Genomic DNA, 24,470 nt, shown 5'->3' on the forward strand with positions numbered 1-24,470 from the left:
GAACTGAGGAAGATAACATTGACAGACTTTGTACTCTGGGTTTTACCAGCTGTGAAAGACTGGGTATGTCTTACAGTCTGTGGCCAAACAGTTTCTCAGATACATTGTTTTATTCAGTCAGAAGTATACAGGGACAAGTGTACAGTGAATCTCTCAAGAAATGGAACTGTTGTACTACACAAGCGTGAAGTACAAACGATACATGTATCTCTCATGCAACTATTTCAGGAACATTTACCTTTAAATAAATCAAAAATTAGAAAAAGTTTTTCAGTAATTGCATATTACTTACTGGTAATATATATATATTCCTTGCAAAAGTGTACAAATTAATAGGAATTAAGAGGCATTATCAGTACTGTGGAAGAGAAAACAGTCATATAGGATTGCCATGGGATTCCTGAGACCTGGATTCCTCTTAAACAATAGGCTGCATATGGTGTTGTGTTCAAAATTCTCATCTTAATCCATCATTTCACAAAGAAGCAGTGATTTTATAACAGTATTATTATTTTATTTCCCCCATACAGGTGTGATAGGAAACCCTTGCCCTTCATCCAAGCAAACCACAAAAGTTTGGAAAGCGTCAGATGAACAGGTACAGGATGTGATTGATCTGCTTTCCGGTCCGTCCAGATCCAACAAGAAAAACAGCAAGATAGGCAATCCTACAGGATGGCACACCATCGACAGCAGCAACAGATACGACAACTTCAACCCATGCTTTGTGGAAAGCGATACGATTGACCGCAACACTGGGTCGTCATCTTCTGCGTGCACCTGGTCAACCAGTACAGACAGTACTGGAACCAGGGGGTCATTTGGGTTAGGGGGTCAACCGGGATTTGATCCAGAGTTTGCCAAGTACCTTGAAACTAATATTCCTGGAAGGAGGGGGCGTGGACATGGTAGTCAGTTTAGTAACATGTCTCAAGTCGGTAGTGGCCATTCATGGGGAATGCCTGATCCAAGACTTAATAGAAGCTGGCCTGTACAAGAAGCAAACAACAACGAAAGGTAGGTTTGATTGCTTATTCTTTAAGTCTAAAATATGGATGGCAGTACCAGTAGTATGCCTGTGGATAAAGTGTTAAACTTTGTGATCCTTAGCCTTACAGCTGATGTACCAGTATATTTGGATTAATGTTGTGGTGCCATGAATTATTGTCGAACTACAGTGCCCTCATGAGATGCATGTAAATTCAATGATAACAACAGAGCTCACTAAGTGTAATCATAGGAGTATACTATTGGCCTCACAGGGATGTTCATTTTATAGGAAAGAAGCTTATAAAAATGCAACAATGCTTTGTGAAGCAGGAAACATGTACAATTTCCTTTTAATAGCCAGCAAACTGTGCAATATTAGCTCTTGGTCTAAAGTATGCATATGTATGGTGTTGTTGTACTGATACAGACAGACAACTTTGCTTGGAACTCCATGTCTTCTGGACAAATCTATTCATGGCTGTACACAGATTTCCTTTTAATACCTGTATGCCAAACAATGAATATTCACATGGTAAATGAAAGTACGCTATGCACAATAAATACATCAGTCATGATTTTGCCCTTTCCTTTTGGCTTCTTAAAGTGTTAGCTGGTCTACTGCTGGTGGTAGCACTGGTGCTGGTGGTCTGGGTGGTTGTCAGGACTCTGGTAGTTCAAGTGATGAATCATCCTCGAATAATGGTGAGAATGTGTTCAGCATGGGACTAGGCTTGGCTGGACCAGACCTTGTAGCAGCTATCAACAGAAGGTATATACTTGCACCAGTGTTTTCTTGTCAGGATTGAAAATTAATGTACTTGCACTTTTCAATGTTAAGGTAGTATGCGCCTCAAAAGTGAAAAGCTACAAACTTTTGCACAAAGTTTCCCCAATGAAGCTTTCAAATATTCTTTCACCAAATCAAGAATAAAATTCAGGGGTGTCCATTCAAAGTTTGGTACTAGAGAAACAAATTACCCAACATTTGCTGATTTTTGAAATTCAAAATGGCTTCGATCCACTTGTTAACTCTATGGGAAAAAGAATTTTGATTTTCGAAAAACTGAGACAGTAAATACTTTTCTTACTCCAAGAGCTTCAAAGTGAGCCCCCACAAGAAGAAAATCAGAAAAGATTTATACAAATTTGAGAGTCCAAATATCTGTCCTCAAGGCGCATAGGTTTTTCACTTGAAGCATGTGATTATCCCAGTGAAAATTATGATGAAATGAAATTTTTGTGTTTTATCGCATATTATTTTCAAAAAACCAGCCGAAACATCAACAGGTATCATGCAACAATTTATAAAGCTTATATAACTGATACATAATCCTCATAAACTTATTATTCACTCAAACATGTATGTACTTACACAATCAGCCTTTTTTGCTGAGACCAGTAAACTGGTATGAGTTTCTAGTGTAAGGTTTTCATGAATCATGTAGCAATGATTTGCTTAGTTGTATTTCTATGCATTCATCAGAAATGTTACTTGGATTCAAAACCCTTGATCAATGCTACCTGATGTCAGCAGAAACTCAGAATATGGTACCATATGCACTATGCATACTTGTGTCTTAATCCACTTGTTAATTATGGATGGAGCAATGGAGCAATTGAGTTTTTCCAGTTGTTCCATTGATGTATCAATGATGCCAGATGAATTGAACACTGACAATTGAAAAATGTTGACGTAGCTTCCAATAAATTACTCCCAACTTTTCAAATGCTGTCTTTCTGCCAAGCAGTTAAGTTTACACCTTGCAAGTTGACTTTACTTGAAAGTAAGCCCAACAATAGATTAAGTTTCAGTTCAAATTATTTCCCATAGGTACTTCCCTGTCAGAAGTTTGAATGTCTGTCATGTTTTTGAGAATCAAAATAACACCTAACGTAAAATTGCTTTTATTATATTTTGTGGTTTTAGAAGTCAGCATAGGGGCATTGGCAGGCATTCAACTGGATTCAACTTGGATTGAAAAAAATAAAAATAGATGAACAGCTCTGCTCTTCAATTCAGCTTTTCTGTTCAATTTCCTGTCTGTGTACCTAATCTCATTATTTCTAAAGATTCATCTCTGTCTTGTCCATCATTAATTGTTTTTAATGCTTAGAATTGTATGGCTATCAGATTGACATGTAGGTAAATACCATATTTCAAATTAATGCCATAGCCCTATTGTGGCTGTGTAATTTGATACTTACTACTGCTAATTTTATCCTCTTGCTAGGAGACACAGTAGTGGAGGTGAGCATGAGAACGAAGATGATCATATCAAATTTTTGGATGTTATGATGGTAAGAAATTGTACTTCAAAGTTATTTGTAGTATGCTCCCCCTCTCTCTCTCAACCTTCTAAGATATTTTGTTAACTTCTTAGGTGCATGGTGAAAAAAATTTGTTTTTTTCTTCAAAATGACTATCTAAATGACTATCTAAAAGGTGGCTCTTCCCATGCTGGTATGTTTTATTTATTTAAACAGAGTGTATTGATGTACATGTTTGTATTTGTATATTTCTTTATTCCTTGGTACTAGTTCATGTATGTCTGAGTTTTGGGATGTGATCTGTGTTTGCTTGTGAAACCAAAATGCAGTCCATTAAGTCTGTGATGTTTCACAGCACACTGCAGATAACAATCATTGAAACTTAATTGATTATTTTTACAATATATAAATATCATTGTGTTTATCATGGAAAGGTACATCCAATAATGTGCAGTTGACTTCAAATCTGCAATTTCTGTTTCTTCCATCAGGAAAGCAAGACCACAAAAACTTGGCCACCAAAGCTGCTATGGCAGAGAGGTCCACCCAGTAAAGTGCCACCTTTCCCAACAACCAATCCCAATGAAATAATGTCACACGACCATCTAGGCCTCCATCCAAGCTTGGCAGCTCACTGGGGAGATCCAATGCCACATGGCTCTTCAGTGTGGTCCAATCAAGCTACCTCTACCCAGGTCACAAGGACAGCTTCTCCATCCCCATTGGCTTATCGTCCCAGTCCAGCCAATCAGCATTCACCGGGCCACCAAAAGTTGGACAGGAGATTTGCCATAAATATGCACAACTACCAGCCATAGAGCAATGCTTGTTGACTACTGTCTTTACAGGCTATAAAACCCTTGTTACGCTAGATCATTAAGGCTTTCAATTCAGGAAAACACAACACCCATACACATTGGTCATAGATTCTTAGCTTACCAAACGTTTATATCAGCTAACTTATGTGTGCCTCATTTTTCAAATTCAGAACTCTTGCTGAGAATTGATTTCTGTGGTAGAGTCTCAAAAAGTAAAGTCTCACACAGAAGTCTAAGTTCACTAAATACTTTTGTATTGTTGTGTCTATTTTTTTCTTTTTGTGACAGTCTTGAGATGTGATATCATTGTCTTTCAACCGTCCTGAAATCTGTGGATTGACAAACAAATGTCTGTTGTTTTTTCAAGTCACACAAAGCCATATCCTCAATTTGAGCCATCTCAGTGACAAGTGGCATAATAATTATTTTGGTATCCAGAGTGCTTGTGATGGAATTATAAATTATCTATTGTGATCACTCAAATAGAGGGCGGACCAACAGCCCCATCGGAAGATATAATTTTTAGCTCCCATTTGCCATACATATATGGCAATTGGGAGGTTATATGGTTGAAAAAAGTCTGTATGTGAGATGTCTGTCTGTATGTATGTATGTATGTATGTATGTATGTATGGATGTCTGTCCGTCCAACGCAAAAACTCCGAAACTGCTGCACGTGTAAAGCTGATTTTTGGTGTAGTGATGCCATATGTGGTCTAGATGTGCCGTTGTTAAAATGAACTTGTTAGTTTTATGGATATGCAAATGAGGTAGAAAAAAGGGCGAAAATGGTCAAAAATCAATAACTCAGGAACTACTCTTCTGATCGTTGTCATATTTGGTTTTTAGGTACCTTGGGCCCCACTCATTCAAACATATAGATTTGGTGTCGATATTGGCTGCTTTCTATTTTTAATGAATTTTTTTCTCTATTTTTTGCCATATCAGTAAAAAATTGTTTCCTCTGAAACCAATGGTCTGTTCGCTTTAAAATTTGGTTTGCAGCTTTCTTGTGATGACCCAAAGTAAGATTCATCGAAATTATGGCAAAATTTGCATATTTGTATTTTTGGGCAATTTTTGCCATTTTTGGTCCAAATTGAAACTGTGTATGCCATTACTTTCTAATTGGGCTGTGCAGGTTCCTAGGAGTGACCTGAAGATGACTGTTGAACTAAAGGCCAAATTTGCAAATTTGTGGTACTTTTTGCCATGCTTTCAAATTTGGTACACAGGTGAAATGTAGGTCATTCATTTAAAGTCAAGTACTGCCTGTGTGAATGAGCAGATTATGATTGTGCTGTTCCAGGCTGAGGTGTTATTTATAGGAATGATGCAATGTTAGACGGTAATTGATACTCAACTGAATTTGACTTACATGTATGTAACTCTTGTACTGTATAAACCCATCAATTCACCCAGAAAAAAAATAATTAATATGATTTTAAATAATTCAATTAATTAGGAAATCAACAAAGCCAAAATAATTTTAGTGTAGAATTATTAGAAAGTTCAACATTTTTGACAGTTTATAGTGAAATGTTTACCATTTTGGATGATTAAAACATGTAAAGGCAACTTTCCTGAATCCAGACTTTGACATATTCTGTACCGTCATGTATTGTTCTCTGTATGTTATCTAAAAGAAATTGCTCATAATAGTTTGTCATGATAGGTTGGCCAAATAAAGAGAGATAGAGACAGCTCCTATTTCCAGTTGTGATCAACTTGATAAGGATTAAATAAAATTACATTTTGAGGTAAAAAATAGAGTGGTCAATTAAAAGAATGGTCAAAGTGATAGGGTTTTTATGGTAAAGCTGGGCTATAATATTACTCATCATGTTCTATTTAGAGCAATTATGCAATCTGTGTAAACAGTGCAATGAAAGAGTTACATGATTCCTTATAATGTTTTTGATGACCTTGACTTCTTAAGTTGAAAACATTTGTCTCTTCAGTGTGCTTTCTCTGAGTACGTACAGTCTCAACTTATTCAACAGAACTTACTTGCAATGTTAATTTGAGAGTTAAAATGTGCTTGGTTAATAGGATGAAAATACTGATAAAGTTAACAAGCTGAAATTCTTTATAACCTGACAGATATTCTGGGTTTTTTTGACATATATTGACAAGCAAGGCATGTTTACTTTAATTAGAATGTAATTAACTCTTGTTTATATTATTATAAGCAGTAGAATCAAGTATCAAGTTGAACAAGCTGATATTGATAGGTTGGGCGGCTGTTGAAGGTTAAAAGCTGTAAAAATAAATGTATGTATGTATGCATGTCTATCTGTTGTCTGTCTGTCTGTATGTATGTATGTATGTATGCATGCATGCATGCATGCATGTATGCATGTATGTAATATGTATGTCCATACACATTAAAAACTCCTAAACCGCAGCACCTAGGCTCTTTATAGTGATTTTAGTTACATTTCTTCAAATTGTGGTGAAATGTTGAAAGTTGTATTTTTAGGGCGATTTCCCATTTTTGGTCAAAAAATCTTATTTTCTGAAAGTGCTCATCCCATTGCCTTGAAAACTTGTATGTATTATCCAGGGTTTGCCTTTGTCAGATTCGTTCAAATTGTGGTAAAATTTCATATTTGTATTGTTGGGGCAATTTTTCCCATTTTTTGTCAAAAAAATCATTTTCTCCCAAAGTATTTGTTGGATTGCTTTAAAACATGGTAGTCTTGATCCTAGGGTTGTTTTCTGTCAGATATGTAAAAGTCATTATGACATGGAGCATTTCATATTGCTGGGGTATAAGATTAATTTGGACTTACAATGGAATTTCCTTAGTAATCAACCTGTAGGAATGCAATGTCATGTGTGTATGGTACTTAGTATTTCTGTAAAATGGGAGCACAGTGTCATTGACATAATTTTTATTGTTACAGGATTTACATACCTGTAACAAAGTCACTGATTGGTTTAACAATGAAGTGTACAGAAGTAGACCAATCACAGACAACCTTGCTAAAAAACTTGCTACATGGATTTAAATGTGGCTCTTGATTATACTTCCACCAAGGGCGATGTTTCGAATGTCCTAACATGAGTGCCAGCTGTCAATCATGACAACCAGCCGTCAATCATCTGTGCCAAGTGTCAATTATGAGTGCCAACTGTACATCTTGGAATTCATATCCATAAATATTTTTAACAATTGTTCCGTGATTCCTCTAAACAAACAGCAAGACTGTCCACAGCAATAAAGAATGAGAAAATATGGATGTTTCTGTCTGCTGACCCTGGTGTATACACTGCATGAAGGATAGGTTCACTCAGTTAGTTGTCAACTACTGTACTTTGTGTACAGATTGAAGAATCAAAGAAAAGAAAAGCAGAAAAAAAATTGAACTTTTCAATTTATGGAATATGATTGTTTCATGTTATTTTGTTAACAACAAAAGACCACAAACTTTTTGAGACATTCAGAGGAGTGGTTTTGGACTCTGTAGGGGTTGATCAGTATTAGTACAATATACTGCCACCAAGTGGCCGTTTGTGGAAACAATACAATAACCATAATACTTAAATATTGACAGACACTCTCATGAATGAAAAACAAACTGGGGAAGCTATGTCACATGCTTCTATGCAAAATATTTGTTATTTTCATGATGAATTTGAGTGTAAAGAGAGTTTTGGGTGACTGATTTGTTGGCTGGTACAACAACGAATTCTTGTCGGCTTCTTTTTTAGAATAAGTTGCTTACTTTTGCTCACTTTGACCCAGTGAGATACAAAATACCTTTCTGTAGATATATTCTGTGTATGATTGTTGGGGTTTTCACTTCTCTCGGCTTGGAGGGATTATGCTTAAAGTAAGTTGTTTTTTTAAATTTGATTTGATGCAAATTACAAGCAAAAGATGAAGATGGCACTGAGTCAGTTCACACTGGTATTTGGTCTGTGTTTGTCCAAGAAAAATATTGCAGGTACAAATTTTTCTAGTGAAAAATGAAGGCACCTCTAAGAAGGTACAAATTTCATGTTAACTTTATGAAAATATAGTAACTACTATGATTTATTTCTGATCAGAAAATTAATGTAGATTTTTTAATGTTTCAGTCCTGTTTTTCTGCACTTTTATGACACTTTATTTAATATGTAGGATATAGAAACAAGTCTAGTAATTGTTAACTTTTGTGTAAAAAAGTTCAAGTGATTATTTTGTGAGACTTAAATTCAGTTTAATTTTATTTCATAACACTGATGAATTGAAAGTTTGTGAACACTTTACCTTAGATCAGAGATGTTAGAAACTTTGAGTTATTTTTTGTCCAGAAATCTGCCGGTTCAGGAAATTGAACAACAGCTGACATTGAATTGTTGCAGGTATACTGTTGGATATGTCTTATTCTTTCTCGGTTTTGATCCAGGCACAAAAAAACAGAATTAATTTTTCAAATGGGTCAAATCTTTATATCTAAAGTCATGTTTCATCAATTTTTTTCTGAGGCCAGGGAACTCGGACATTGAGAAGACAAGACCACCAAACTAACCAGCTTAGCATCTGGATTTCAAAAATACACAAAATTCAAATTTGATCGGCTCAATTATGGTCTCTATTCTGAAAGGTAGTTTTTTCCAGTCTTTTCAAAACATGAAATCAGTATGCCTGTCAAATTGTCATGTAAATTCAGGAGAGTTTTATCACATGGTTTGAGATTCAGTGGGCATATAAAACTCAATCAGGTTTTAATTTATAACCAAGTGCCAGATGTTTTAAGTTGGTTTTCAACCAATCAGAGTTTGCTGTATATCAATGCAACTTCCAGGTGAGAAAGCAGGTCTTTTCTGGTAGAGTTGTAGTTCTTGCATCAACATTGGTGAATACAACATTTAAAGAGGAACTAAAATAATTTCTGGGAAGAAATGCAACTTTTGAGGGCAGCTTCACAGTTACAGGCAGGGATTTGATATCCCAGGGTTGAACACCAATAAAGGCAAACTTGCCATGTGGTTAGGGTTTAGGTGATTGGAATGTGAGAAGTTGAACTCTATTTAAAAATTATGTTCATTCATTCATGTCTCTACATGTGTAAGCAGTTTCAATTTGTTCTGAAGAACCAAAGTGAAACTACTTGAGAGGAAGAGTCACAAATATCATGACTGTCAAACTCTGTGAAATGGTGTTCTGTCACGTCTTTCTTTCCCTAAATAAACACATATTTACGAGTGCCTTCTGATATTGTCATGTTTATCTTTTCTTTATGTGATAAGGTAGTTCATGCTTTGAAACTAAGAGACTATAAAAATTTGCACAAGGAAACTTTAAACCGCTCACTTTCATAATCAAGAGTAAAAATCGGGGGTCACTATGCAAATTTTGATACTTCAGAAACAAATTATCTACCATTTACTGACATTTGAAATTCAAAATGGTGGCATCCTGGTGTTTAACTCTTGAGAATAAAAATTCTCAATTTTCGTTAAATTAAGACCATGAGAATTTCATGTACTCCCCCCCAAGTTTCAAATTTAGCCCATATGAAAAGTATGACCAGAAAAGTACTGTACATAATTGGGAGAGATCTGTCCCTATAGAATATTCTACCTTATGAGAACAGTCAACAAACATATTACTGTTTCTTTTTCGACCTTGAATTCTCAGATTGTGGAAAAAATCCAACTCCTCAATTGTCATGATTTTGGCGATTTCTAGTACAAAAATTACTTCTCGGCAGAGTCATGAAGCTTTTGGAACTTTTATTCTGCTGTCAGCCTAGTTGAAATTTTCACATCACAAATTAATATGTTTAACTCGCCCTTCTTAACCAAGTAAACCATCAAATAATAACTACCACTGTTAGCAGTCTGTTCTCTTCCCTGATTCACTCACTATACACAGCAGTGTCAGACACCGAAAAGCTTTTTAAGAATACTTTGCTCTTTCAAGTACCCTGTACACGTAGTCGCAAAAGAATTCCTGAGTCAATATTGCTGGGGGCTATTGCTCAGTAGCACTTGACTATATTTAGATGAACTGACCAATGTGGGGCACATCTGTGTGAAGAAAAAAACACGCATCAAAATATTTACAAGAAGTCTGGTACAGGCATATACCGTTTATTGTAGCATAAAATCCAAGATATACAAACTTTAGACTATCGTTTTCAAATGGTGAAAAAATTGCATTCAGTTCAAAAATCAGGATTTCACTGCTTCAGAAAAATCTGTGGTTGGAAATTCAAATGAACACAGCATGAATTCTGAAACTGTATTCAAGTTATTTGTGAAATAGCTAAGGGCAAATTGCCCAATAGTATTGGACCGTATTTAGATGGACTGATCATTGAGTGGTACTTGAGTACATGATAAGACACAAAACATCCAAAAATACACCATAATATGCTTGGACAAAGTTGCCTTGGTAAATATATGTCTATTCTATTTTCATTGCCATGAAAAGATCTTAAGTTGAGAAACAAATTCTTGAGCATTCGCAAATCTCTATTTTACTGTTGGAAACTTTGTGACATGGTATTTGGGTGATTTTTCTTTAATATTTGCATGACAAAATGTGACATTACAATAAAACTGGCAGCACACCTGGCGATGAGAGAAGACATCAAAGTTAAGATGTATGCAATATTGTTGACATTAGTACATTCTATCACTACAAGTACACCAATGTGGTCAAACAAAGCAACACATGAAATCAATTCAACATCAGGAAATAATAAACACAGTTTAGAAATGTTTATACTGACCAAAGCCAAACTTGAAGAAATAGTTGGAAAAAAGCAGGCAAAGTTTACAGAAAGCTGCAATGTCAATATCAAGAGTATCTTCCCCACCATTGTATTTATTCCAATCATTATTTTTTAAGAAAACAACTTTCATGTCAAACACATGCTTACTGTGATTGAAAACTCATTTCTGACTAAACAAAGGAACTTCTGTCTATGGCTGACCCAGATATGGATGTACAGATGAAATGTGTTGAAGAAAACCTTCAAACAATGAAGATCAAAACTTAATAAACATTAAACTATCATTTTTTATATATTCTGCAGAACTTTGTTCTGATAGAGACAATGTGCCTGTTGTTTATTTCAGACAAATTTGTATGCATAAATGTATTGTTATAAAAAATGACTTCGAGATGGGACTTTGTTCAATGATGTGCTACATAGCAAGGAGTTGAACAGAGAACTTTTCACTGATGTTGAGTGAGGACAGCAAGTTTCTACATTGAACAATATACTGCAAAACATGGCGGCAAAACCAAGACCTAAAGGGAGCCACCTACATGCCCCCTAGAAGTAAATATTATCTAACGGTAACAATTGTTAACTTGACTTTGACACTGTCAGGTCTTATAAATGAGGAGAAGACATCGTAAAGTTGTCGGAAAATAACACAAAATACTTTGGAAAAATTACTTGGGAAAATCAATGAAATTCACATTTTATAAGATACTTATTACATGAGCAGACTATTTAACGCTGTAAAATAGAAACAAAACACGTTTAAAAATATCTCTATATTAAAAACTGGAGATTTGGTTTTGGTCAAATGTCTTTGATAAGTACATGAAAATAGTTCTTTTGGGTATAATAATAACATTCCCCCAAAAAAATAGATGAATGCACTGTGTGAATCCTTTACTGAATTTAATAGTGCTACTTCTGCAGACAGTAAAGTTCTTTATTAATTTTGAGTCTATTATTTATACTTGGTAAATCCAAAATCTGGTCATTTTATTTCATCTTCTTTTATGGGCACTTGGCACACATGGGTTCATTTCTACCATAGCTGATACACGTATGACCGATACACTCACAGCAGTTTGTGTGGAACCAGCGATATGCTGACGCACCCATCGATATGCACGTTAATTCACACTTATCCATGGACAAACACTGATGCAGGTACACCACAGTACATGTCCCACCTAGAGTTGAATTCATCAGGAGTTCCTCCTCTGTCAAGAAATGAAGAAAATATAACCTGTTACATTTTTGAAAATTTATGAGTATTTGCAATTTTTTTTTATGGTTTCTGATAAAAGGAACACATCAACAACTTGGAAACTTTGCATATAACTATGAAATCGAATGAAGTCATGCCTCACTCATCTACAATAATATAGTTTCCTTGAGGATCAAAGTTTGTTGGAAATTAATCTATGTCCGTCACTAATAACTGGCGCTGAGGGCGCTGTTCTCTTTGATTCTTAACAATTCTCTGCAGTAAAACATGTAAACTGCAGGTCCAATTTTTCAAAAGATCATCAATAACATCATTCATATCAAATGATTTGGAAGAGAGAGGAAGATGTGAATGAAATTTTGAAACTAAAATGTCTTAACTTTTGAGAGAAACTCACAGATAAATTTCATGAACACTCAGTATACACAGACAAACACATATACCATAAATGACAGCATGTCAATTTCTGGGGGTTTACTGCTTTGGCAATCGTGTGCCATATGTTTCTGTGAGCTGCCTGAAAGCACTTTAACTATCATGCATTTTATGATGTCATTTAACTGTTTTTCAGAAAATTTCACACATGTAATTTTTAAATGAAAATCAATCAAAATCATTAAAAGGTTACTGTAAGACCATGGTGCACACTAAAATATGAACCGTGTGTATTGCAGATCAAGAGAAATTGATAAATGCTACATGAACAAAGGTTTGGACAAATTGAAAGAGTTAACAAGTATTATGACCTTTTGATATTTTCCATGGATCCTTGTATGTCCTGTACAATTGAATACTACTATTGTTCATAGAAACACACACACAGCAACAATGATGCAGGTTTTTTCAGTAAAAGTAACTTTGCGAGTTGTGTCTTACAAGGGATTTCAAATCCTGCATTTTATATTCACCCTATGTTCATATTGCAATTACCCTGTACACGCACAATTGTGCAATTGTTTGGCTATGAACCAGACAAAATGGTAAGTCTTGTGGCAATCTACATGTACTTTCAAACCAATGTCAAGATTTTCAAAACAGAAATGAGACTGATGAGCAGCCCTGGACAATGCAAACTACATCCAATAAACCTAATCTACTGACTACATGTAGTTTCTAAAATTTCTGTGAAAAAGTCAATAAACACATTTCCACAGACTCCGCGTCTCCTCTTCCTCATTTCAACATCAATAACATATGTTACAGGGATCTACTAATTTTTTCTTCTTCTTCAGTTTATAGTTTATACAAATAATCTTTACCGAATTCTAAAATAAAAATAACGAACTGGATTTTATTGGAAACAGTGAGCTTGCTGCTCTGAAAAACTATACTGTATTGAGACCAAACTTTTAATTAAATTATTTTCTTCATTTTCACTCATTTTTGCAATCAAAATTTGCATATAATCAAAGCAAAACTCGCATCACTTATTAAATCTGAAATAAGCATCAAAAACTCACAAGCAGGAAACTACTTATTTGGCAGAAATTTGAAATGAATCTTTAAGATCATACCTTTGGTGTAGGGCTTGTAGGACTGAATTGTTTCATGAATGTGTGAGATTCTGACAACCTTCCATCTTTCTGCGTAGTCGTTGAATCCGTCCTCTGTCAGGGCATCAAAAAGAGACGGAATAGCCATCTCTCTCAAGTCTTCAACTGAACTTTTTGAGGCATAAGTCTTGTGGGAATGGTTCTTTGGCTTGCACAGTCCTAGAGTAGCATAGACACATCAATGGAAATTATTTTGGAAGAAATCAAATTCTGAAGAAAAAATAATCTAAGATACATGTATTGCCTCAAAATGCTCAATGACCAAAATGTTACAGTTGTCGATAGATATGTCAGCGAGGTTACAGTGACAGCACCTCTGTATTTCGGCATTACACTCAGCCTCTAGCAATTTTGTAAAAAGCAAATGATATCATATATGTTGTAAGAACCTGAAAACATCCTGAAAGTTGTCAACTTGTCTAAAACCTTTCTGTACTTTTTTTCTATAATGGTTTTAGAGTACCACACCATCACTGCTGAGACTAGTTCTAGACATGTTGTCACCAAAACACACTTTCACTCCCATGTACAGAATTGCATGATGAAAACATGATGCCAAAGTTTCTGGAGTTTACTTGATACATGTTCTAATGAGTAAATGCATGCTGTAAAGAATGGTGTTTGGAACAGTAAGTGAATGTTATGCTCTGAACTTACCAAATGAAAATAAAACTATTTGAGTTCATGATTGATTTTGAGATGCTACTTCATTTTTGTTAAAATGAAAAAGGTAACAACATGGTTTTGTCCCTTTAAAAATGCATGTCTACATTTATATCAAGTTCGACCTGACTGTAACATCTATAAGTCTGCATGTATCTCTGGCCTGCATCTTGAAGCTATTTAGCAAGGATGTATTCTATTTTTGGATGTTACCAATTGAGGACTATTAGGCCAATTTCTTTGAGCTAACTGGATTACTCTCATAGATTGCAATGAATCTGAGCTTGTGGTCGATGCATTACTGCAACAAGCCCTAGAAGCACTTTCCAATCATTGTGACATGTTGTTAGAATTTTTACAGTTCATGTCAACTTTTGCAGGTTCCCACTTCTTGAAAATACTACTTTATTCCCGCATTCGTAATCATATGTTTTGGGTTAAGAATAGTTTTCAGAGAATTTTCTTTGCTATGAATGGAGCATAAAAAAGTTTCAAATACGTCAAATCACGATTAGTAACTCACCGACACAATCACAACATTCTGTCCAAAGCGAACCAAGACATCTTGAACAATTGGCGCTGCATGTGTAGTTGTGAAGTTTGCAGTTACAAGACTCCATGAGTTGGCAGCGTGATACATCACTGGCGCAGAGAGCTTCGTTGCAGGCATGTACAAGATAAATTGCATAACACACAGCCACGGCAGTGACCAGCAATGGATATAGATAATTCTTCATTCTGGATCAGGGAGAAAAAAGACAGATAAATTTAAATAAAGTAATCATTTAAATAAAGTGTTCATTCTAGTTCACAGATGTTATACTTTGCATTGGAAGATACAATGAATTTTTCTTACATATGAGCAACTGCTGAGAGAAATTTTTTGCATGATTTTGAAGTTGTTGAAACAGGAAAATTATATGAATGCAAATGTTGCATTTATATAGCTATGTGCATTTGATGTAATTTCTAACATTTATCCCTCTATCTAGCCAAATAGTTCGGTGCTTTGAAGTGTGCAGAGCCCCAAATTTACTAGCCTGGACCTCATTCTCCGCTTTTGGCCTTCATGGATTAAAGTCAAAGGTGGAGAATGGGGTCCAGGCTACAAATTTACAGGCTACATTCTAGACTACCTTTCTCGTAGCGAAACCTGCTTTTGGCAAAGTTTTAGACATTGCTCACCAATACAGTAGTGCATCTTTGATATCCACTTGGCTGAGGATTCTAGTTCATTTATCATGTTACATGCACACTTCAGAAGTCATTACCAGCTTGTTATTTTTAATTCATAAGAATGTTGGTGCAGAGTGTCAGTGGTGTGTATATCATCTTGCATTTCACAAACTTTTCACAGTTTGAGAATTTCCTGAATTTTTAATTGTCTGTTGTGACAGACTTTAATAGTCTGTTGGAAAGTTTGAAGAATGGAAGAATGATTACTAGGTTACTGGATAGGGCACTGCATCCTAACATTTGCCAGACGAGCATTAACTGAATTTGATAGAAAACACTTGATATGTTATCCTTTGAGGATCAATTTACAAAATTTTCAAGTGGGAATTTTTAGCCAGCTTGTATTTGTTTACTTCATCTATTTATTTACTTAAACAGCTCTGTAGGGAACATTTTCTAAACATGTCAGTTCATTTCCAGACTTTTTACGTGCTAATGAAATAATTTATTTTCTGACAAAACTTGAACAGGAAACGTATTTTGGTTTCTCAAGCCAGACCAAAATAAATCTGTAAAGATTCTAGACTGTAAACAGCTTGACTGTTACGACAACTTCCATGATCTGACTTGTAGTTGATACACATTACAAAGGCAGGATAAATAGGATTTTTTGAGCAAACTTTATCTCATGCCTTTATTACAAAATATTTCCATGAAATTCCAGATGCCACATGTTTCAGGCAAACATCGTGCACTAGCTACTCTGCATTCCACTCTTGACATTTAGGCTGTACATAAATCTATTATGTTCTTGGCTACTGGTACATAGCGTCTATTGAACAGCCATTGATTATCTTGACTCAACTACTTTTATCAGTGAAACTGAATCTTTACATTGGGAACTGGATGAAGGATTCAAAGATGTTTCCTTTGAGACACTGATGCTAGTCCTGAGAAATGTCCACTGTCAAGAAGTCAACTCCAGTAATCATTATACATGTCATGTTTTGATCTCTGACTTAAAAAGTTATAATTCACTTGTTGAATCATTTTTAACCATCTTACATTTTCATATCCTCAGCCTATTCTCACTTTAAAGGCATACTCTGATGATATCCCCGTCACAATTTGCATGTACTTCCCGTTTTTTGAAAGTCAGTTTTAGCACGCTCCATCCATAAATAGTGAGTATATACATCCCTCTTTCTGCAAATGACCCTTTGTGGCGTCAGACAGTCAGCGGGCACTGCCAGCAGCCATTTTTTATGTTTCCTTCAGGAGATGCAGCAATTGAACTCCATTGAAGTGAGAGGGTGTGTATTCAGTGAATGCATGGGGTTTATCCAAAGCAATTACAGGCCAGCCCAGCTCTTTGTTGGCCTCCATTCAGAGTTCATGCCTGAGCGGCGATTACAGGAGGGTCCTTCTATAACTAAACAAAACAATCAGACTCAATACAAATAGTGGAGTCAAAGTCTGCAGTGGAGAGTTTCAAGCTCGGCAGTGCCGGATTGTCCTGATGGAAATTAACTCCATGGATAGACTGTCAGACAAATACCAGGAGAATGATTTCATGAAGGCTAAAAAACAACCTGATTAATATACTTAGTGAACATTTAAAGCATGAGACGACATAACGAGAGACAATTAACCATCAGAGCTATATTTCTAGGAGAGCTGTCCATATCACTAGTACAACCTATACTTAGTCATTGAAGGTTAAATCACAGATGGTGGTAACAAATTCAATTTGTCTCCATCAAAGCTTTGTAGTTTTTGTTATCACAATTTGAAGTGATGACAGAAGATTAAACCACAAAACAATTACAACACCTGCATGTTTTTTTCTTTTCAACGAACACTGCTCAGTTTTACTTTTAGATTTTTTTGGATAAGGATAGTTTAAAAGAGATGTCATCTTGATAAAATCTGATAATGTTAACAAATGAACAGTGCCCTGAGTTTGGATGGGACTCTAAACCTCTGAAACTTTCACAGATTGGTGATTTATCTATCGGAAACAGAAAGTTTAAAATTCATTTGTAGACCCAGTACACCAATAGTAACCGAGTCCAATGAACTGCAAAGTACATTATCAATATGGGATAAACATCAAAATGAATAGGTGTGGATCAGTATTGGGGAAATTATTCACTTTATATACTACTCTAAGATTGCACACCACTTGGAGATTTTCATAGTCTCTTGGAAAAGGCAACTTTTTGTGACAAAAATTGGACTAGCCAAGAAATCTATTTGGCAATGTCACATGCACTTTTATAAAACCTTCACAACATTTTGTGAAAAGATGAGAAATTTATGGCAGAAAAAAAATCTGAAAGAAGATTTCAGGGGTTAGGAATGATTTATATATTCAGCTACCATGTTGAAATCATGTTGATAGATATACGGTACAAAAGTCTGCGCCGATTGTTTGACCTTAGCATTTTCCTATGCTCAGATTTTCAATGAACCTTATTCAGTGCAACAGATATCTCCAAATATTTCATCTGTGCTGAGTCAGTCTTGTCACAACCTGACATGTAAGCCTATTCGACCAAAAGATTTGCAGTTTCTAGGTTAAAAGTTCTCCCTAAATCACAAAGGCTTGACCAAATAAAAATTCTTGGCTGTCTTCAAGATGCTTCCTGTCTCTGTGATGTGTGTCTTCAGATTCTTCATGCATTGGTATATTCTCAATGCACTGAGTAACTGTCTGCCCTCAACACATTTATTGCCTTGTAAATTTGCTGTGCCATTTGAAGAATTTAGCGAATGTCGCATTTTACACACTATGGCATCTTCATCTGCGTTTTAATGACAGAAACATTTGTTACGAAGTATTTTGTAGTCTAGAACCACTCAACAGTTTTGGTACGATGTTCAAAAACTCACATAATTTTCTGGGTGCCATACCAAAACTATTAGGTTATGGTTATTGATACTTTACTAGTGCAACATTCTGTTTTGAGAGAGTTTGTATGACCAAACTAAACGTTATATATAGTCTGTCTCATGGTAGTCTAAAACGATTCCTCAGCTAGGATGTATGCAATAATTGCAGTGTAGCATACACTGTAACCTGGGAAAGGTCCTGGACTAGTTTCAGGGCCATCTGAAAAGTCTGACTGAAGAAGTGTTTTCACATGTCAAAATGACATTTTGGAAGTTTTTTCATTTGAATTTCTGATATTTTAAAAGATGTCATGGGCTCAACCAAGACAGTAAAAAAACTTTGACTTCGTTCAAAGAAAAGAATTGAAAATTGGTCTGACCTTAGTTATGATTTACAGAGGTCTAAATAAAATGCTCACACACCATTTTATTGGTAAGTTTACACTGTTTCACTATCAGGCAGGTTCCTTGTATGGGATGCAGATGTGTGTGTGTGTGTGTATATATATATATATATATATATATATATATATATATATATATATATATATATATATATATATATATATATATATATATATATATATATATATATATATATATATATATATATATATATATATATATATATATATATATATATATATATATACCTGATCTGTGCTGGAAGAAAATAATGTTCTCTGGATGTTTAATATTTTACTAGAATTTTTCTTTTATTACTATTGCAATGTTTTTAAATGATAGTTATTTATTTACATACATAAACCAAAAAGTCATGGTGATCTATGATAGAAAACTTTACAGCAAATCCAATAATATATAGAATAATTTCAATGTAAAGATATTTGGATTGAAAGTCTTCATGTTCAACACATTGTGAAATAGATTCTGTGAAAAATGATACCAAGTTAACTCTTTCCATCATAATGTTGTTTTGACCGTGAATTAACAATATTTTTGAAAGTGTCTTGGGCAAAATGTGTCTGGTGATCTACTTTGTTCTAAGGGAATTCACCCCTTCATACTGCTGCACAGGTTCAATTTCTACATGGGAGCCCTGTCCATGAATTACAAAGTTCAAAGCATTTAATAGACAAACTGTGAACTTGAAGAAACTAAATTGTAATGGATTTGGAATGCATCACTTGTATGTCAATTGAAATGATTGGATGGACAAAACAAAACATGTCAAACAACTCATGGAAATCATGCCGCACTTTAGTCCAGATCTTGACGTTTTTCAGCCTTCGTCCATACTCCGTATGGACGAAGGCCTAAAGACATCAAGATCTAGACTAGCCGGAATTCTGACCTGGACTGTTCTGTGTATCAGGCATACATTCAGTTGAATTTAATTTGCCAGTTAGTTTCCCTAACCTTTGGCAGGAGGAGTGGGTAGAAAAACAACATTCTTAGAAAGTTTGGTTGTTCCATTATCCAGACACCCTGTGTCAACATAATACAATGCATTAATGCCAATCCCTGATTGACCTGTCCTAATTTTACATGTTGTTTCTGTGACTGACCGTGTTTCCTTGTGTTGATCCAAATGCAGCATACCGATACTCCTGACACACTGGAAAGCATGTTTACGATAGATTGGGTCTGGCTAATATCAAGACAGTGACAAACAACAATAACTGATGAGAAACAGATTATGTGGAAAGGAATCGGATTTGAAAGTGTTGAGAAACAACAGTACAACACATCACTCCATACAAATCTTACAACTTGAGAGACCTGGTGATATTTTCTCTGCTAACCAAGAACTACTAGAATTGAAATTGGAAGAAGTTCAGAGTATTTTCTTTTTCACAAGTAGCCTTTCCTAAATTGGTATCCAATTTTATTACATACCCACATAAACTGATAAAAAATCTGTTTACAAATATTGAAGAGACACAATTCCTGACGGGAAACTGCTGAATTTTGCCATCAAAACAGTAAGATGGAAATGACATCCTAAATACAACCTCTGCTGGCATTTATATCCTGCCAAGTTTATGTTTCACCATCAGGTCACCCATACGGTGCATTTGAACAAAAAATTGAAAATTTGAAGGCTCCTGAAAACATGATTTAACAGACTATGGCTGCTATACAGACCAAGCCAAGTGGATGAAAATGCACATGGTTTTGACACAATACCACTTTTAATGACTTGATGTGATACTGTCCGTCAGGAAAAGGTTTAATCAACATCTCTGTAGGTGTTCTGAATATATTGTTATCAGACATGTTATGGGCTTCCTTTGAGGCAGTATGCAACTGAAAACTTAGCTTTATTCTTTTGGTGATATAATATCTATCTCTATGGTTCATTCAAACTTTTGCTGCATCTTCTGTTGTTTGCTTTGTTTGTAAAGTGATTTTTCTTGGTTGACAATTGGACAAGTATTTGTTGCCAACAATAACACTACATGTTGTACATAATACTGCATTATGTTTGCGATGCTAATACTTAGTATTTCGACATGCTATGGGAGAAGAATAAACAAAGTTGCTTGTAAGAGAAAAACGATTACATATCATTGAAGGATGTTACTTCATCAACTTTCTACCATAAAAACTTTGCAAAATGATGAGAAGAAGTCTATTTTATCCATAATGTGGACTAATCTTTAATCTTAGCATTGGCGAACTGAATTTCTTTCAAAATGCCCTATCAGGCATTTCCATATGAAGCTATGTCAAAACATTTGTATTTACACAAGTCCAAGTTATCATGAACGTCTGGACAAAACATGAAAAAGACATTTCATTCTTTGGTCAAGTGTTTTCAGTTTATTGTCTTGAATGTATTGACATGAAGTGGAAGTCACATGGTCAACAGCTCCTAAAACTTTAAATTTTCCCTTGACCAATAATTATTTTACAAGTAGGACATCAATTTATTCTTGTGAAATGATAAAAATCTGTTAATGTGAATACAATAAGACTACATAGAAGGGATTACATATAAATTTCAACAGTTTGGAAAGTGGTACAGTCAGAGTTAACAAGATGCTTTGATGAGCTTAATCCCAGTATAGCTTTTTCAACAGATTTTACGATGAAAACGAACAAAATCATTTGAAAATTTGCACTGTAAGTCATTTTCCCTCAATTGTCTTTTTCTTCCCTTCCAAAGTAATAAAATAATTTACCTCTTAATTGTTTAATTTAGTGTCCCAATTTGAGGACTGTTAAATACGGTTGTGAACTGTTTGTTGGGGTACATGCTAGTGTCAGTTGTGATCAGGGGGAACCAGTGACAACATTAACCAAGTCCATCCAAATATTTCAAGTATGGAGTGTTTATGAAATCCCGATGGCAAAGCCGTGATGGGTCTGAGTCCAGACGGAGATGGGAAGCCATGCAACCAAAGAAATCTGCAGTTCTCTTATCTTGAAACTGGACACCCCATGTTCGAAAAGCAATTTCCTGTCGGCATGGAAACCACATCTTACGCCATTCAAGTCCGCGGTAGATTTTCTGTACCAAAGACCGAACGAGAACTGCTTTTGCAACATTTATGCTGACGTGCATTGCCACAAGTGTTGTCTTGTGCCTAGTTTACAGAAAGCCTTACAATTTAATTTAATTTGGACTGCTCGAATGTTCGAGGTTAATTATCTCATCAACTCTGCATTATTTTTTACAGCATATCAATACACTTTCTCCCCGAACTGTTGATTGAAATACTGATATAAACAATGTTACAAGTGTTGGGTAATTTGCAACACAATTGGGATAATTATCAAGTCGTTGTCCGTAACTCATCATCAGCTGCTGTGGGCTTTCGAGTAAGGTCGCTTGAAAATTAATGATGGAACATCTCGCCCAGTGGAGGTAGAACGAATTACTACCTCTGGTAAGAAATATCTGCTTGGACATTTCCTCCGTTCCATTACCCTTATTTTACCCGTGATCTATCGTATTTCCCAAGATTCCTACCTGGACCCAGACCATCTATCGACTTTATCCAAATACGATCATTCGTTTCGTATCATCCAAAATAATCAACGAACCAGTTTCACAACTTTTACTGACCATTGTACGCCACATACTCTTAAGCGTAGAAGACAATATTTGCGGTGTCAGAATTTTTTTTTGTTTAGTACGGATCCCTTGGGAACGGAACTGTTGGTTTCCGCGCACTTGTATGGTTTCAATTAGGGCGCTTTAGCTTCATCCGCACGCATGGGTGAATACCCGGTTTGGAAAAATCACAGGAGCGCAATAACCCTTGACTTACAAACTGAAAGAATCTTCCCGGACCCACAGCATGGGAAATATGGGTGATGAAAACACTTGCTGGTTATGCCTTATGGCGTAGAAACGGTTACACACTTTTGAAGTTCGTGCTGAATCGAATCGGGTGACTCGGACCGAAGTTTCGCCGTTGAGATGAAGGCGTAGGTTGGTATCTCCATCGTGACATGTGTAACTCCCATGTCGGTGGAGACTTCGGCCATCGTTCGGGGAAGCACAGGTAAAACGACATAAAACTACTTTAGACGACTGTCTCTGCAGACTATCAACATACCACAAATTACTTGGTGAACAAACAATCCGTTGAGCTGCCGATTGAGATCTCCATGCATTCATTTGTGTACATTACAAAGGACTATACTTACTTCACTCGTTTTCCTCGATGAGCTTTACAAAAAGTTTTGCGGTACTTTCACTTTGCCGCCAAAATTTCACGTTCAAGTAGCCCACATTTGGGGAACGGACCAAGGCGTTTACAATCTAAGCCTTCTAGGTTGAAATGGTAGCCAGTGGTCACTTTGAAGAGCCAGTGAGTTCTTTATCCCAACCCCGATGGTTTCAAAGGCAATTGCAATGAACTGTGCCTATGCAAGCTATCAACAATGCGCTTTTTCTTCCAGCGTGCTTTGAAGACGGCAATTACCGTATAAATTATTCATGCTGTTAATTTCCGCACTCCTGTCGATGATTGGTCGAATCAGTGGAAGTGTTTATAAGATCCTCGATACTCAGCGAGGAGTCTCGCATTCTGAAAACAATGCCAGTCCTTCGTTCTCTGTTCACAGTCAAATACTGCGTACGTCTTCATTTCCTCTGCGTTGGCGAGGGCGACCACACACGAGAACTTGAGCAAAGGATGACAGATTAGTCCATGCATGGTACGTCCATGGTCCATGCAACCATGGAAGCGAGCAAAGCAAGCGTATAAAAGCCACAGTGAACAGAATGTCGCGTTTTATTCTAAAATTTTTCGTTTCTTTATCTTCTTGTTTCATAGCCTGTCTCTTTTATTGTTTTGTGTTTGGATGATATTATATCAGTCGGAAATAAAAGTCATCAATAAAACTAAATCTAGGACTTCACAGCACAGGATGTAGAATTTAGTCTTGACAACAGGGACTTTGTGTTCACATTTGTATTTCTGTGAAATGTTTCATTAGTCTGTGCTGCACTATACATCTCGTCAAATTCCTTCCTCCATCATCATTATAATCTCGTCTCCTTTGTACCAATAGTATACTATTAGTGAGCACCTTCGGGCTGAAGATTGATTGACGCGTCAAGCTACCATGACTAGCGCCACCATCGTTGGGGACCGATGTTTTTGTGATACTCACGGTTTTCCCTAAAACATAATGGGGAGCCATGTAGAAAGACTTGGGATTTATCAACCTCTGCCCCCGACGATTTCTTTGGTTGGAATAATTTTGCATGTATCAATATTTAATAAAGTCACAGGCGCTCCTTAGCTGGGTAGTCTGCCGAGTAGATAGATTTTTGGCTCGATCTATCGATCCCCGTTAGTCAATATGCCCGCCACTGCAGTGGCGGTCATATCAAACTACAGGATCGATAGATCGAGCCCGGTCCCTCCACGGATCGATTGATCGAGCAGAAAATCGATCTACTTAGCAGACTACCCAGCTAAGGAGCGCCTGTGAATGAAGTATCTTTTTTTGGGGAGGGGGAGATATGGAGGAGGCAGGGTTGCAGGGCTGGGTCAGGTTGGCATTGTATTTTCTTCCTATGAAGCAGGAGCAGGGATCACACATTGAAATCACCTGACTGGCCCTTTATGGCTGTTGTTGAGATTTTAAATTATGAATAGTTTGATTAGAATGTGAAAATATTACAGTTTATCACCAAATACCTTACCATGTGGAAGCTGATTAT

At 35.9% G+C, this 24,470-nt stretch overlaps 2 protein-coding genes across 4 annotated transcripts in view; one reads left to right on the forward strand and one right to left on the reverse strand.

Moving 5' to 3' along the window:
- The window catches only part of LOC139147264 (granule associated Rac and RHOG effector protein 1-like), a 35,675-nt gene extending 26,399 nt beyond the window's left edge, over nucleotides 1-9,276 (forward strand). For all 3 annotated transcript variants that reach the window (XM_070718295.1, XM_070718294.1, XM_070718296.1), the window contains exons 9-13: nucleotides 531-1,017; nucleotides 1,595-1,759; nucleotides 3,222-3,288; nucleotides 3,750-4,591; nucleotides 6,967-9,276. In XM_070718295.1, coding sequence (XP_070574396.1) covers nucleotides 531-1,017; nucleotides 1,595-1,759; nucleotides 3,222-3,288; nucleotides 3,750-4,076 — 1,046 coding nt within the window. In that variant the 3' untranslated portion in view covers nucleotides 4,077-4,591; nucleotides 6,967-9,276. The remainder of the gene's footprint in view (nucleotides 1-530; nucleotides 1,018-1,594; nucleotides 1,760-3,221; nucleotides 3,289-3,749; nucleotides 4,592-6,966) is intronic.
- Nucleotides 9,277-10,131: 855 nt separating this feature from the next.
- LOC139147266 (twisted gastrulation protein homolog 1-A-like) lies at nucleotides 10,132-23,368 on the reverse strand. Its single transcript, XM_070718299.1, has 4 exons — nucleotides 22,943-23,368; nucleotides 14,772-14,986; nucleotides 13,547-13,744; nucleotides 10,132-12,024 (listed from the first exon to the last, which is right to left on the reverse strand). Exons 2-4 carry the CDS (start codon nucleotides 14,983-14,985, stop codon nucleotides 11,816-11,818), a joined length of 621 nt encoding a protein of 206 aa, XP_070574400.1. The 5' UTR covers nucleotide 14,986; nucleotides 22,943-23,368; the 3' UTR covers nucleotides 10,132-11,815.
- Nucleotides 23,369-24,470: the final 1,102 nt, after the last annotated feature.

Source organism: Ptychodera flava, chromosome 13 (assembly GCF_041260155.1).
Source record: "Ptychodera flava strain L36383 chromosome 13, AS_Pfla_20210202, whole genome shotgun sequence".
Lineage (NCBI taxonomy): Eukaryota > Metazoa > Hemichordata > Enteropneusta > Ptychoderidae > Ptychodera > Ptychodera flava.

Bases quoted from the DNA above. Each gene is read 5' to 3' on its own strand.
- LOC139147266 (XM_070718299.1), bottom strand. From the start codon at position 14,985: ATGAAGAATTATCTATATCCATTGCTGGTCACTGCCGTGGCTGTGTGT. The intron at 13,745-14,771 runs GTGAGTTACTAA...ATGCTACTCTAG, and splicing joins AGAATGTTGTGATTGTGTCG to GACTGTGCAAGCCAAAGAAC. The intron at 12,025-13,546 runs GTATGATCTTAA...ATTTCTTGACAG, and splicing joins CTACAAGCCCTACACCAAAG to AGGAGGAACTCCTGATGAAT.